General features: G+C 21.3%; 5 protein-coding genes across 5 annotated transcripts in view; 2 read left to right on the top strand and 3 right to left on the bottom strand.

The window, feature by feature from the left end:
• Rabex-5 (Rabaptin-5-associated exchange factor for Rab5) overlaps window positions 1-938 on the bottom strand; it is a 4,193-nt gene extending 3,255 nt beyond the window's left edge. Inside the window, exon 1 of the mRNA XM_017902459.1 lies at window positions 712-938. Coding sequence (XP_017757948.1) covers window positions 712-890 — 179 coding nt within the window. The 5' untranslated portion in view covers window positions 891-938. The remainder of the gene's footprint in view (window positions 1-711) is intronic.
• Window positions 939-3,554: 2,616 nt separating this feature from the next.
• Window positions 3,555-5,034, top strand: LOC108549204 (ubiquinol-cytochrome-c reductase complex assembly factor 1). Its single transcript, XM_017902485.1, has 6 exons — window positions 3,555-3,590; window positions 3,914-4,132; window positions 4,235-4,307; window positions 4,410-4,576; window positions 4,704-4,898; window positions 4,963-5,034. The coding sequence occupies exons 1-6, from the start codon at window positions 3,555-3,557 to the stop codon at window positions 5,032-5,034; spliced, it is 762 nt and encodes a 253-aa protein (XP_017757974.1).
• A 148-nt stretch (window positions 5,035-5,182) lies between these two features.
• Window positions 5,183-7,308, bottom strand: LOC108549139 (sphingomyelin phosphodiesterase 1; the record flags this gene model as incomplete). Its single annotated transcript, XM_017902396.1, has 6 exons — window positions 5,183-5,309; window positions 5,399-5,589; window positions 5,726-6,071; window positions 6,156-6,356; window positions 6,897-7,069; window positions 7,249-7,308. Coding segments are annotated over 6 exons (1,098 nt in total), but the record flags the coding sequence as incomplete, so codon positions are not given.
• A 1,852-nt stretch (window positions 7,309-9,160) lies between these two features.
• LOC108549201 (ubiquinol-cytochrome-c reductase complex assembly factor 1) lies at window positions 9,161-10,640 on the top strand. Its single transcript, XM_017902482.1, has 6 exons — window positions 9,161-9,196; window positions 9,520-9,738; window positions 9,841-9,913; window positions 10,016-10,182; window positions 10,310-10,504; window positions 10,569-10,640. The coding sequence occupies exons 1-6, from the start codon at window positions 9,161-9,163 to the stop codon at window positions 10,638-10,640; spliced, it is 762 nt and encodes a 253-aa protein (XP_017757971.1).
• A 148-nt stretch (window positions 10,641-10,788) lies between these two features.
• LOC108549138 (sphingomyelin phosphodiesterase 1) overlaps window positions 10,789-13,891 on the bottom strand; it is a 4,754-nt gene continuing 1,651 nt past the window's right edge. The window contains exons 4-8 of the mRNA XM_017902395.1: window positions 12,503-12,675; window positions 11,762-11,962; window positions 11,332-11,677; window positions 11,005-11,195; window positions 10,789-10,915 (exon numbers count right to left, since the gene is read on the bottom strand). Coding sequence (XP_017757884.1) covers window positions 10,789-10,915; window positions 11,005-11,195; window positions 11,332-11,677; window positions 11,762-11,962; window positions 12,503-12,675 — 1,038 coding nt within the window. The remainder of the gene's footprint in view (window positions 10,916-11,004; window positions 11,196-11,331; window positions 11,678-11,761; window positions 11,963-12,502; window positions 12,676-13,891) is intronic.

Raw genomic sequence — 13,891 nt, 5'->3', positions numbered from 1 at the left:
TTTCTCTTGCACTTTCTTTTCTTCATATCTTTGATGTGCATTAAGTGCACTTTTATTAGAAGAGGCACTGAAATATTGATAATATTATGAAAAATATAGAAATAATAATATTAAAAATATATAAATATATAAAATGTTTCAATTTTACATAAATGAAATATCAAATTATAAATTTAAAAACTATTTTAGACTATCAGCTTTTGAAGGAAAATAAATATTATTTTATATTAAAACAAAATAAATTTGATAAAAAAGAAGTCTAAATGTCTAATAATTTTGAATTATTTTTATATATTGTATTAACAAAATATATTCAATGAATCTGATCAAAAATATTAAGTTACTTGAACCATTTTTTTTTCTTAGATTTTAACTAATATTTGATTTCTGGACTGTATATGGTACAAGAAAACTCATCGAAGGTAACAAGAACAAAAAGTATATTTCTTAAGTATAAGATAAACTTCTTAGTAGGCTTCCCAGGCCAAATATCCAACAATGAAGTAATTTATAGTTAGCAGTCAATGTATTAAATGAAAATTAAGTTTATGTTAGTTACTAGCATTAAAATGAAATCATTGTAATAAATGTTTTGGAAAATGACATAGTTTTTATAATATTTTTACATTTACATAAATCATATCATTTATTAGAAATTAAAAAATCTTTCAAATTATAATCAAATTAATATAAATAAATTAATAGACATACAAATCATATCCTTGTCCATGAACATTACACTCTGTTTGCGATCTTTGTTTTTGCAAATACTCTCGATGACATTTACTACAATAACCTTTCCATTCGGCATTTCCATAAAATCCACAACCATTTTTACATTTAAGATCAGCTTCATCAATTCTTAAAGAGGGTGTTTTTGTCGAATACATCTTGAAGTTCTTATATATTTTTACAATTCTTTTTTTGTATAATTTACATTTTACTTGTAAGGTTCAGTTGCTGCCTTTGTCATAATCACCATGTTTTACATAGTTAAAAATTTGGATATAATAAACGTGAAAACGCATGCGTAAATCATTGCTTGTAAAATTAAATATAATATTATTATTTACAATTATAACATTATGAAACAAATAATAAAAACATATATACATACATATAATATATTAATGTTAGTTTGTATAATATATCGAAATTGATATATAAAAAATTTAATATTTCAAGTTACACAAAGTATATTTTTAAATTTCTTATTTCTTTGCAAAATAATGTAAGATAAACATAAAATTTATAAAAAAAGTATAAATTTTATTTTACTTGTTTCATTTGAATCAGAATTTATATAAGTTGACAGAATTTATAAATGTTTTTGTACATAAAACTTTTCGAATTAAAAATTTTTTTAATAATAATTGAACATTGATAATGCATAATTATTTTATTTATATATTAATACTTATTATACTTTATTTTTTTATATTTTCTAATTCAATATAACGCAATTTATCAATTTTCTCATATACAAACTATGGCAAACAAATTATGGCATCTAAAAAAGCATATATATATATATGCACACATCCTGTTTTTAAATACATAATAATAACTCTATTTAAGCAACAGATTTTAATAATCAAACATGGCAAGATGAACTTAATTCAGAGATTATAAGTATTTTATTAAAAAGTAAATAATCTAGAGAGTAAAATTTTTAATTAGAGTTTTTAATTCATAATTTTAGGACCAAAATTTAACAATTACATATTGTAGTAATATTAAAAATATAGATATAATAATAAATATAATTTATTATTAACTTATTATTTATTACTTTCACAAATATGGAAAACTATTTTGAGAAATTGGTAAAATAATAAATACAAAATATCTCATTATTTAGTATATTATAAATAACATAAAAAATATCAAGAATAAGTTTGTGTTCTAAAATATCAGTTAAGTTGATCAAGAAAAACGAAAGACTTATTATAGATAATATATATATTATATAATATAATATATAGAGTTTAATGTAATTGTACCAACAATTTTTGCAAATATCTCGAAAACGAAACCGAATGACAATTATTATTTAAATAAAAAATGTTCAAAATTTTATTCTCTAAATTTATTTGGCGGTATTCCTACGATTGTAATATAACTCGAAACAATAGCTACGAAAGAAATTTGATTTATTTAACAAAATATTAAACTTTTGAGAATAACTAATTTTCCTAGACAAAAATAATTTTGATATTTATAAATAGGTTAGGAAATTTGCACTTTATTATATATGTACATAATTTAAAAATGATTGTCAAAAAATTTGATAATTTACATTGTTACTAGTTTGTACAAAATAACGAACTGTTTCAGATCATATTTAATTAATAAATAGTTGATAAATAATATTTCGTAGTTCAGAAATTTTATCATATCCTTGACATTAATCTTATTGAAAATGTATGGAAATAATTAAAGTGTCATTTGTAGAAATATTCAGTTTTAAATAATAATAATTTAAGATATATATTAGTTGGAAAATAGAGAATTAATATAAATAATTTAGTTATATTGATACTGAGATAAATAAATATCTATAGAAGATAAGGAATATTTTATTCTATATCATTTATTACTTTTATTTATTAAAAACAACTTAATATATCAATATTGTATTTTTACTAATTAAAGTTACAAAAAAATATTACAAATATTACTGAATAATCTTTATTTAATTCTAACTGAAGTACATATTATCATTAAGCTAAGTTCGTTTCAATATTCTTGAAAGAACAATATCTAAGCAAACCATTTAAAGTAGATTATGCATGATATATAAATATTTTTTTCAGGTAGTGTACATATGGTTATAATAGTAGTGATTCAAAATGTTTTATAGGAGTATAGAAATGTTATACAGTTATAGACAAATGGCATAGAAATGACATAGAAATGTTTATAACAGTAATGGTTCAGTTATATAATTATACATTTTATTTTCTCTCAAAACCTGTGAGAAAAATATATTCGTTATACATTATTTTAAAAAATTTATTTTCACAAATTTTAATTTTAAGCTTTCTATTTTATTTATTTATATAAAAAATTTTCTACAATATTTTTAATTTATGATTAAGTATTTATTACATAGCTTTAAAGAATATGAATATACATATATATAGTTATATATTTGTATTGTAATTACGCTATGATTACGTGTTAACATTCAAAAATTTATTAAAAGCTGAATTAAAAAATATGTAATAATTGCATTATGAGAAAAAGATCCAATATAAAATAAATTTATCAATTGTCGTAATATACATATTGACAAATTAAAAGTTTTTTTTATTCTAGCAAGTTATTTACAGTTTTTAATATATATTACATTTCCGATGATTGATAATTCTGAAATTGTAAAAAATGTCATTATAAAGTTTTAAACTTTCCCGCCTTTTATACTTAACTATCAAGAAAAATGTCTTCATATTTGAAAAGAAGAAGAGGGTTATAATTTGTATTGTTATTTGGTAAACATAAAATTAAATGTTTTCTATATTTTGTTCAATAGCTAAAATATATATGGTAGAATGATGCATTGTATGAGGCTGTTACCTCTTAAAAAGGTATGTTTTTACTTAAATTAGAAAGATTTTAATGTAACCTAGTACTTAAAAATTGTTATTAATAATTAAAATTTGTTATATATATATACATATATATTTATTTTGGTTATTAACAACTTTTATCTTTTTATATGTATAAGATTAGTAAATGCTTATTTTTCTTATTTTTGTTTTCATGATACTTATGTTTATAATTAATAGATCTAGTATAGATTTAATGATATTTATTTATTTTTATTTAAATCAATGACAATAAGTTTCAACTTAGTTATTGTTATACATTTCTAATATCTGATTAATTACATTCTTCTTTCTTGTAAAAGATACCATTGTTGTTGACATCAAAATCTATCACAGAATGTAAGTTTGCTAATAAAAGTGGCATAGGGTTTTTAATAAAACCACAATTTTGTCAATTTTATAAAAATGCACATATAAAAGATAGATCTGAGAATGTAATTAAACTACCAAGTAAAAGTGGAATATTTAAAAGATGGTCATTAAAATTATCACATAGATTTGAGCTTTACAAAAAGAAATATGTAAGTAGTATAATTTTATGATTGAATAAATTATTAATTATAATTTTATTAATTTAATTAGATATTTGTATAAACATTTACTTATATTTGTTTGAATTTTAGCAATTAAGTGCATTGGGATATATATTATATGATGATATTCCTGATAGACTTAATTATTCAATATTTTTTAAAGGTATGTTATTGTTCTTAATTTTTTATTAATTTAATCAAACATAGTAATTGAATAATTATTTTATAGTTAAGTTTAAATTAATTTGAGAAATTAATTTAATAGGTTTTAATATGCCAGATACATTTTATTCCTGGTTCCTAATCACAGAATTACATGTTTGGATGCTAATGGTACGCTTTATGGCTGAAGGTGAAAAAGGTAAACTAGTTATAACAAATATTATTGAGGCTATGTGGCACGATGTTACTATAAGAATGGATTTACTTGGTGTGAGTATTTAATAAATTATGTAATTTATACTGAAGTTTTATATTTCTAATTTTGTTTTTATCTTATTAAACTTAATTTTTGCTAATCATTTCATTATATAAAATATTTGCATTTATTTCTTATTAGCCAATTGCTGGAAAAGTAAAAAGGGAACAAGTAATGAAATTATCATATCAATTTAATGCTGCTATAATTGGTTATGACGAAGGGATTATGTCAGATGACAAAGTATTAGCTAGTGCATTGTGGAGAAGATTTTTTGTCTCTGAATGTAATAATCCTGAACATTTAGAGAAACTTCTAATTTATGTTAGGAAACAGGTAATGATAGTATTTTTGTTTTATTATGAAATATCATATAATAACTTGATTCTTTTGCTTTTAGATTAGTGCATTTGATAAAATTCCATCAGAAAAACTCTTTCATAGATCAATAGCAAAATGGGTAGATCTGTAAAATATCAAGTGATGCTTGTTGGTCTTACTAATAAATTTGTAAATTTGAACTAGATACAATTTATATAACAAATAAATTAAATCTATAAAACAAAATATTATTCTTTATTTTAATCGTGTTTAATTTATTAAGCATAAATTTTACAACTTTAACCTTCTAAAATATCATTACATGACTTGGATTCTAAATGTACAATTGTACGACATAAATATTGTTTCTTACAGTTTAAATTACAAATGCCTTGTAAAGAAGGTTTTGCTTGCTTGTAAAAGTTCCTATAATAAAAAATAAATGATTAAGCTCATGAATAAAATATAATTCCAGAATATTTAATAATTCAATTATTATTTTATTTCCATCATACTTGTAATATTTGTTTAATAACGTTTCATTCTTTATTGCTATAGATAACCAATTGCTTAAAGATTTGACAGACAAATCTGAAAGACCATATTCTGTTTTAAAAGAATATGATTTATACCAGGTTGGTCTTATATTGATATTCTTATTAGCAAGACTAAGATCATACATCCAATTTTGGTAATCAGTTACTTCCTATAAAAAGAAATTTTTGGATATTTTTACTATTATTTTTATATTAAGTGGAGGTAAGTTTGCAATCAGTCTTATATGTCTTTAATTTAGTTTACTGTTTATTATATTATAAGGAGAAAAAAAAAGAATAACTTACGTAATTACTACAATTAACTGTATATATTTTATAATTTGGATTCAATTTTGAATAAGCTGTTATACTACCACCATTCCAGGCCACATTTTTTGCTTCATTATTAGAATTATAAAATATTGCTATTTCATCATTATGAGTGTGTCCATTAAATTCAGCTTTAATTAAATGTGAGAATCTATTGATTATTCGTAAATATTCTCGTTTCCATGTCCTTAAACAGCTATTACTATTGGCAGGTATGTGGGATAAAATATGTACGAATTCATTATTTTTCTCTGCTTCCAAAAGAGTATTTACAAGCCATTGTAGTTGATTATCAGGATCTTTTGGACTATACCAAAGCCACCTTGAATATAAAAAATAATTAAAAGAAATACAAGAAAGGTAAATTACAATACTACAATATCTAATTTGTATTCATTTCACATACCAATTGTAACTGTAACAAACATTAGTATTCAAAGCTATGATTCTAAATTTTTTTTTTGAGTTAACAGTATAATATCCTCCTTGAAGTATAGTAGAACGTGTAGATTCTGGTAACCAGCCATATTCAATCCATAAATCTGCCATTAATTTATAAAGCCAATTTGTTGTTAAATTATTTTGTGTTATACTTTTTGGTGCAAATCTATACATAATTAGAAAAAATTATAAATTATCATTAAATCAATATTAGTTGATATGTCTAAATATTCCAAAATACTTTTGTACTATCAATTTCACAATATTTATGTGAAAATCTATAAATCGATCCAATAATATGTTGTACGAACAATTTTATGGAATGTAATAATACTTCTTCAAATATCCGCAAATAAGGATTCTCCTAAAAAGAAACTATAAAATAGAATCTTGTTTATAATTGATTTTTGTAAATTAATTTTCTAAACTAGGAAAAAATAAAGAGTTTAAATTGTTTTGTTTAGAGAAATTAGAAATAAAATCATAAAAATTTATTGAAATGATTATTAACAAATGGTTAAAATGCTTCAAAATTTGTCAAAAATAGTAACCATTAATTTTATGAAATGTTAAATTTTTAAGTGTTTATATAATCTTTTATATAAAATCATTTACTAAATTTACTGATAGAAATACCTATATTAATATTATAAAATAGTCTTTATGCATTGTGAAAAAATTGTATGTAAAACTTTATTAAACTTACTGATTTAAAGGATTTGGTTCATGATTTCCAAGTATTGGATATATTATAGTATCATTAAAAACATTGTTAATGTAATTATAAATTTTTATAAGACTTTCTATGTTTCCTTCTTTTGAAGTTTCCCATACACCATGGTCTATTATATCACCAGTAAAATATATGACATCTATATCCTAGAATTCATATATATAACTATAAATAATATGTTTATATAAATAAATAACTATATAATTAAAAAATTTAAGATCATATATTTCTTAAATAAAATTTCTTGAATCATAATTAAATGTATACTTAATAATTGTTTAAATTTTATAAATTAAAAGATATAAATTACTTATAGTATTAGTACCTGATGTATATCTTTTATGTGCTTTAAAGCATCAGTAATTGCATGCCATGGAGTATCGCAAGATTTATTTTAACAATTACATATTGTAGTAATATTAAAAATATAGATATAATAATAAATATAATTTATTATTAACTTATTATTTATTACTTTCACAAATATGGAAAACTATTTTGAGAAATTGGTAAAATAATAAATACAAAATATCTCATTATTTAGTATATTATAAATAACATAAAAAATATCAAGAATAAGTTTGTGTTCTAAAATATCAGTTAAGTTGATCAAGAAAAACGAAAGACTTATTATAGATAATATATATATTATATAATATAATATATAGAGTTTAATGTAATTGTACCAACAATTTTTGCAAATATCTCGAAAACGAAACCGAATGACAATTATTATTTAAATAAAAAATGTTCAAAATTTTATTCTCTAAATTTATTTGGCGGTATTCCTACGATTGTAATATAACTCGAAACAATAGCTACGAAAGAAATTTGATTTATTTAACAAAATATTAAACTTTTGAGAATAACTAATTTTCCTAGACAAAAATAATTTTGATATTTATAAATAGGTTAGGAAATTTGCACTTTATTATATATGTACATAATTTAAAAATGATTGTCAAAAAATTTGATAATTTACATTGTTACTAGTTTGTACAAAATAACGAACTGTTTCAGATCATATTTAATTAATAAATAGTTGATAAATAATATTTCGTAGTTCAGAAATTTTATCATATCCTTGACATTAATCTTATTGAAAATGTATGGAAATAATTAAAGTGTCATTTGTAGAAATATTCAGTTTTAAATAATAATAATTTAAGATATATATTAGTTGGAAAATAGAGAATTAATATAAATAATTTAGTTATATTGATACTGAGATAAATAAATATCTATAGAAGATAAGGAATATTTTATTCTATATCATTTATTACTTTTATTTATTAAAAACAACTTAATATATCAATATTGTATTTTTACTAATTAAAGTTACAAAAAAATATTACAAATATTACTGAATAATCTTTATTTAATTCTAACTGAAGTACATATTATCATTAAGCTAAGTTCGTTTCAATATTCTTGAAAGAACAATATCTAAGCAAACCATTTAAAGTAGATTATGCATGATATATAAATATTTTTTTCAGGTAGTGTACATATGGTTATAATAGTAGTGATTCAAAATGTTTTATAGGAGTATAGAAATGTTATACAGTTATAGACAAATGGCATAGAAATGACATAGAAATGTTTATAACAGTAATGGTTCAGTTATATAATTATACATTTTATTTTCTCTCAAAACCTGTGAGAAAAATATATTCGTTATACATTATTTTAAAAAATTTATTTTCACAAATTTTAATTTTAAGCTTTCTATTTTATTTATTTATATAAAAAATTTTCTACAATATTCTTAAGTTATGATTAAGTATTTATTACATAGCTTTAAAGAATATGAATACATATCTATATAGTTATATATTTGTATTGTAATTACGCTATGATTACGTGTTAACATTCAAAAATTTATTAAAAGCTGAATTAAAAAATATGTAATAATTGCATTATGAGAAAAAGATCCAATATAAAATAAATTTATCAATTGTCGTAATATACATATTGACAAATTAAAAGTTTTTTTTATTCTAGCAAGTTATTTACAGTTTTTAATATATATTACATTTCCGATGATTGATAATTCTGAAATTGTAAAAAATGTCATTATAAAGTTTTAAACTTTCCCGCCTTTTATACTTAACTATCAAGAAAAATGTCTTCATATTTGAAAAGAAGAAGAGGGTTATAATTTGTATTGTTATTTGGTAAACATAAAATTAAATGTTTTCTATATTTTGTTCAATAGCTAAAATATATATGGTAGAATGATGCATTGTATGAGGCTGTTACCTCTTAAAAAGGTATGTTTTTACTTAAATTAGAAAGATTTTAATGTAACCTAGTACTTAAAAATTGTTATTAATAATTAAAATTTGTTATATATATATACATATATATTTATTTTGGTTATTAACAACTTTTATCTTTTTATATGTATAAGATTAGTAAATGCTTATTTTTCTTATTTTTGTTTTCATGATACTTATGTTTATAATTAATAGATCTAGTATAGATTTTATGATATTTATTTATTTTTATTTAAATCAATGACAATAAGTTTCAACTTAGTTATTGTTATACATTTCTAATATCTGATTAATTACATTCTTCTTTCTTGTAAAAGATACCATTGTTGTTGACATCAAAATCTATCACAGAATGTAAGTTTGCTAATAAAAGTGGCATAGGGTTTTTAATAAAACCACAATTTTGTCAATTTTATAAAAATGCACATATAAAAGATAGATCTGAGAATGTAATTAAACTACCAAGTAAAAGTGGAATATTTAAAAGATGGTCATTAAAATTATCACATAGATTTGAGCTTTACAAAAAGAAATATGTAAGTAGTATAATTTTATGATTGAATAAATTATTAATTATAATTTTATTAATTTAATTAGATATTTGTATAAACATTTACTTATATTTGTTTGAATTTTAGCAATTAAGTGCATTGGGATATATATTATATGATGATATTCCTGATAGACTTAATTATTCAATATTTTTTAAAGGTATGTTATTGTTCTTAATTTTTTATTAATTTAATCAAACATAGTAATTGAATAATTATTTTATAGTTAAGTTTAAATTAATTTGAGAAATTAATTTAATAGGTTTTAATATGCCAGATACATTTTATTCCTGGTTCCTAATCACAGAATTACATGTTTGGATGCTAATGGTACGCTTTATGGCTGAAGGTGAAAAAGGTAAACTAGTTATAACAAATATTATTGAGGCTATGTGGCACGATGTTACTATAAGAATGGATTTACTTGGTGTGAGTATTTAATAAATTATGTAATTTATACTGAAGTTTTATATTTCTAATTTTGTTTTTATCTTATTAAACTTAATTTTTGCTAATCATTTCATTATATAAAATATTTGCATTTATTTCTTATTAGCCAATTGCTGGAAAAGTAAAAAGGGAACAAGTAATGAAATTATCATATCAATTTAATGCTGCTATAATTGGTTATGACGAAGGGATTATGTCAGATGACAAAGTATTAGCTAGTGCATTGTGGAGAAGATTTTTTGTCTCTGAATGTAATAATCCTGAACATTTAGAGAAACTTCTAATTTATGTTAGGAAACAGGTAATGATAGTATTTTTGTTTTATTATGAAATATCATATAATAACTTGATTCTTTTGCTTTTAGATTAGTGCATTTGATAAAATTCCATCAGAAAAACTCTTTCATAGATCAATAGCAAAATGGGTAGATCTGTAAAATATCAAGTGATGCTTGTTGGTCTTACTAATAAATTTGTAAATTTGAACTAGATACAATTTATATAACAAATAAATTAAATCTATAAAACAAAATATTATTCTTTATTTTAATCGTGTTTAATTTATTAAGCATAAATTTTACAACTTTAACCTTCTAAAATATCATTACATGACTTGGATTCTAAATGTACAATTGTACGACATAAATATTGTTTCTTACAGTTTAAATTACAAATGCCTTGTAAAGAAGGTTTTGCTTGCTTGTAAAAGTTCCTATAATAAAAAATAAATGATTAAGCTCATGAATAAAATATAATTCCAGAATATTTAATAATTCAATTATTATTTTATTTCCATCATACTTGTAATATTTGTTTAATAACGTTTCATTCTTTATTGCTATAGATAACCAATTGCTTAAAGATTTGACAGACAAATCTGAAAGACCATATTCTGTTTTAAAAGAATATGATTTATACCAGGTTGGTCTTATATTGATATTCTTATTAGCAAGACTAAGATCATACATCCAATTTTGGTAATCAGTTACTTCCTATAAAAAGAAATTTTTGGATATTTTTACTATTATTTTTATATTAAGTGGAGGTAAGTTTGCAATCAGTCTTATATGTCTTTAATTTAGTTTACTGTTTATTATATTATAAGGAGAAAAAAAAAGAATAACTTACGTAATTACTACAATTAACTGTATATATTTTATAATTTGGATTCAATTTTGAATAAGCTGTTATACTACCACCATTCCAGGCCACATTTTTTGCTTCATTATTAGAATTATAAAATATTGCTATTTCATCATTATGAGTGTGTCCATTAAATTCAGCTTTAATTAAATGTGAGAATCTATTGATTATTCGTAAATATTCTCGTTTCCATGTCCTTAAACAGCTATTACTATTGGCAGGTATGTGGGATAAAATATGTACGAATTCATTATTTTTCTCTGCTTCCAAAAGAGTATTTACAAGCCATTGTAGTTGATTATCAGGATCTTTTGGACTATACCAAAGCCACCTTGAATATAAAAAATAATTAAAAGAAATACAAGAAAGGTAAATTACAATACTACAATATCTAATTTGTATTCATTTCACATACCAATTGTAACTGTAACAAACATTAGTATTCAAAGCTATGATTCTAAATTTTTTTTTTGAGTTAACAGTATAATATCCTCCTTGAAGTATAGTAGAACGTGTAGATTCTGGTAACCAGCCATATTCAATCCATAAATCTGCCATTAATTTATAAAGCCAATTTGTTGTTAAATTATTTTGTGTTATACTTTTTGGTGCAAATCTATACATAATTAGAAAAAATTATAAATTATCATTAAATCAATATTAGTTGATATGTCTAAATATTCCAAAATACTTTTGTACTATCAATTTCACAATATTTATGTGAAAATCTATAAATCGATCCAATAATATGTTGTACGAACAATTTTATGGAATGTAATAATACTTCTTCAAATATCCGCAAATAAGGATTCTCCTAAAAAGAAACTATAAAATAGAATCTTGTTTATAATTGATTTTTGTAAATTAATTTTCTAAACTAGGAAAAAATAAAGAGTTTAAATTGTTTTGTTTAGAGAAATTAGAAATAAAATCATAAAAATTTATTGAAATGATTATTAACAAATGGTTAAAATGCTTCAAAATTTGTCAAAAATAGTAACCATTAATTTTATGAAATGTTAAATTTTTAAGTGTTTATATAATCTTTTATATAAAATCATTTACTAAATTTACTGATAGAAATACCTATATTAATATTATAAAATAGTCTTTATGCATTGTGAAAAAATTGTATGTAAAACTTTATTAAACTTACTGATTTAAAGGATTTGGTTCATGATTTCCAAGTATTGGATATATTATAGTATCATTAAAAACATTGTTAATGTAATTATAAATTTTTATAAGACTTTCTATGTTTCCTTCTTTTGAAGTTTCCCATACACCATGGTCTATTATATCACCAGTAAAATATATGACATCTATATCCTAGAATTCATATATATAACTATAAATAATATGTTTATATAAATAAATAACTATATAATTAAAAAATTTAAGATCATATATTTCTTAAATAAAATTTCTTGAATCATAATTAAATGTATACTTAATAATTGTTTAAATTTTATAAATTAAAAGATATAAATTACTTATAGTATTAGTACCTGATGTATATCTTTTATGTGCTTTAAAGCATCAGTAATTGCATGCCATGGAGTATCGCAAGATTTATAGTCTCCCCAAAACCCAGCAAGTGATGTTATACCAGTTTTATTTTGTCCTTTTCGACAACATACTGGTTCTCCACAATTTGAATTACCATTTGGTTCATAAAGAGGATCGTAATGAAGATCTGTTATTTGTAAAATTTTCATTTGTTCTTGTGTTTCATTTTCAGTAATTATTATATTAGGTTTATTATTGATATCAATATTCCAAATAAATTCAGGATCCTTTAAAGGACAAGATTTTGATTCTAGTACAACACCACAAATTGTGGTAGCTGTCAAGTTTGGCTTGGAATCTACTATATATAGAATGACAGGCTACAGAAATAAAAAAAATGATAATTTATATACTAATTATCAAAATATTTTGATAAGTTTATTTAAATATGACTTACTAAGTTCAATTCAATAACTCCTTTACAAACTTTTTCTGTCTGAATATTTAACAGTACACATAATTTAATTATTTTGTGTTTTATATTTTCTTCAGACATTCCTTCATGTCGTAAATTCATAAATGTTTTCACAATTCCTTGACATATTATACATATAGCTGTATTTGAAGTTGCAGTTAAAGATTTCCAATCCAAGTTCTGAAATTCTGTAGGAATTCTTAAAGATTGGATCATATCTTTAAACAATTCTGTTTCATGTTCTAACTTTGCCCATAATTCAATTTCATTTGTAAACAAAGACACATCTATATCTGTTAATGAATAAATTTTTTATGTTTTAGTGTATTGTAAACTCTACATATTTATTGTATTGTACTTATGAAATAATCAAAGAAGTTCTTTTTTTTATTTTAATTAGCAGAAGAAAATTGACATTTATTAAGATAAATTAGATTTAATTCTTCAAATATCATTTAATACGTATTCAGTAATATGATATTTGATTCTATTATTAATGCAAATTATATATCTACTGAACAATATAGTTTTTATACTTTGTAAATATTATATATTTTTATT

The sequence above is a fragment of the Eufriesea mexicana genome, unplaced genomic scaffold, assembly GCF_001483705.2.
Source record: "Eufriesea mexicana isolate 0111107269 unplaced genomic scaffold, ASM148370v2 scaffold1824, whole genome shotgun sequence".
NCBI lineage: Eukaryota > Metazoa > Arthropoda > Insecta > Hymenoptera > Apidae > Eufriesea > Eufriesea mexicana.
This window is presented reverse-complemented; position numbering and strand designations above follow the sequence as displayed.

What these genes read in the sequence shown, in the direction of transcription:
- LOC108549204 (XM_017902485.1), top strand. Translation starts at nt 3,555, where the DNA reads ATGATGCATTGTATGAGGCTGTTACCTCTTAAAAAG. An exon ending in TTATTCAATATTTTTTAAAG is followed by an intron (nt 4,308 to 4,409) that starts GTATGTTATTGT and finishes TTAATTTAATAG; the next exon opens with GTTTTAATATGCCAGATACA. An exon ending in TAAGAATGGATTTACTTGGT is followed by an intron (nt 4,577 to 4,703) that starts GTGAGTATTTAA and finishes ATTTCTTATTAG; the next exon opens with CCAATTGCTGGAAAAGTAAA.
- LOC108549201 (XM_017902482.1), top strand. Translation starts at nt 9,161, where the DNA reads ATGATGCATTGTATGAGGCTGTTACCTCTTAAAAAG. An exon ending in TTATTCAATATTTTTTAAAG is followed by an intron (nt 9,914 to 10,015) that starts GTATGTTATTGT and finishes TTAATTTAATAG; the next exon opens with GTTTTAATATGCCAGATACA. An exon ending in TAATTTATGTTAGGAAACAG is followed by an intron (nt 10,505 to 10,568) that starts GTAATGATAGTA and finishes TTTTGCTTTTAG; the next exon opens with ATTAGTGCATTTGATAAAAT.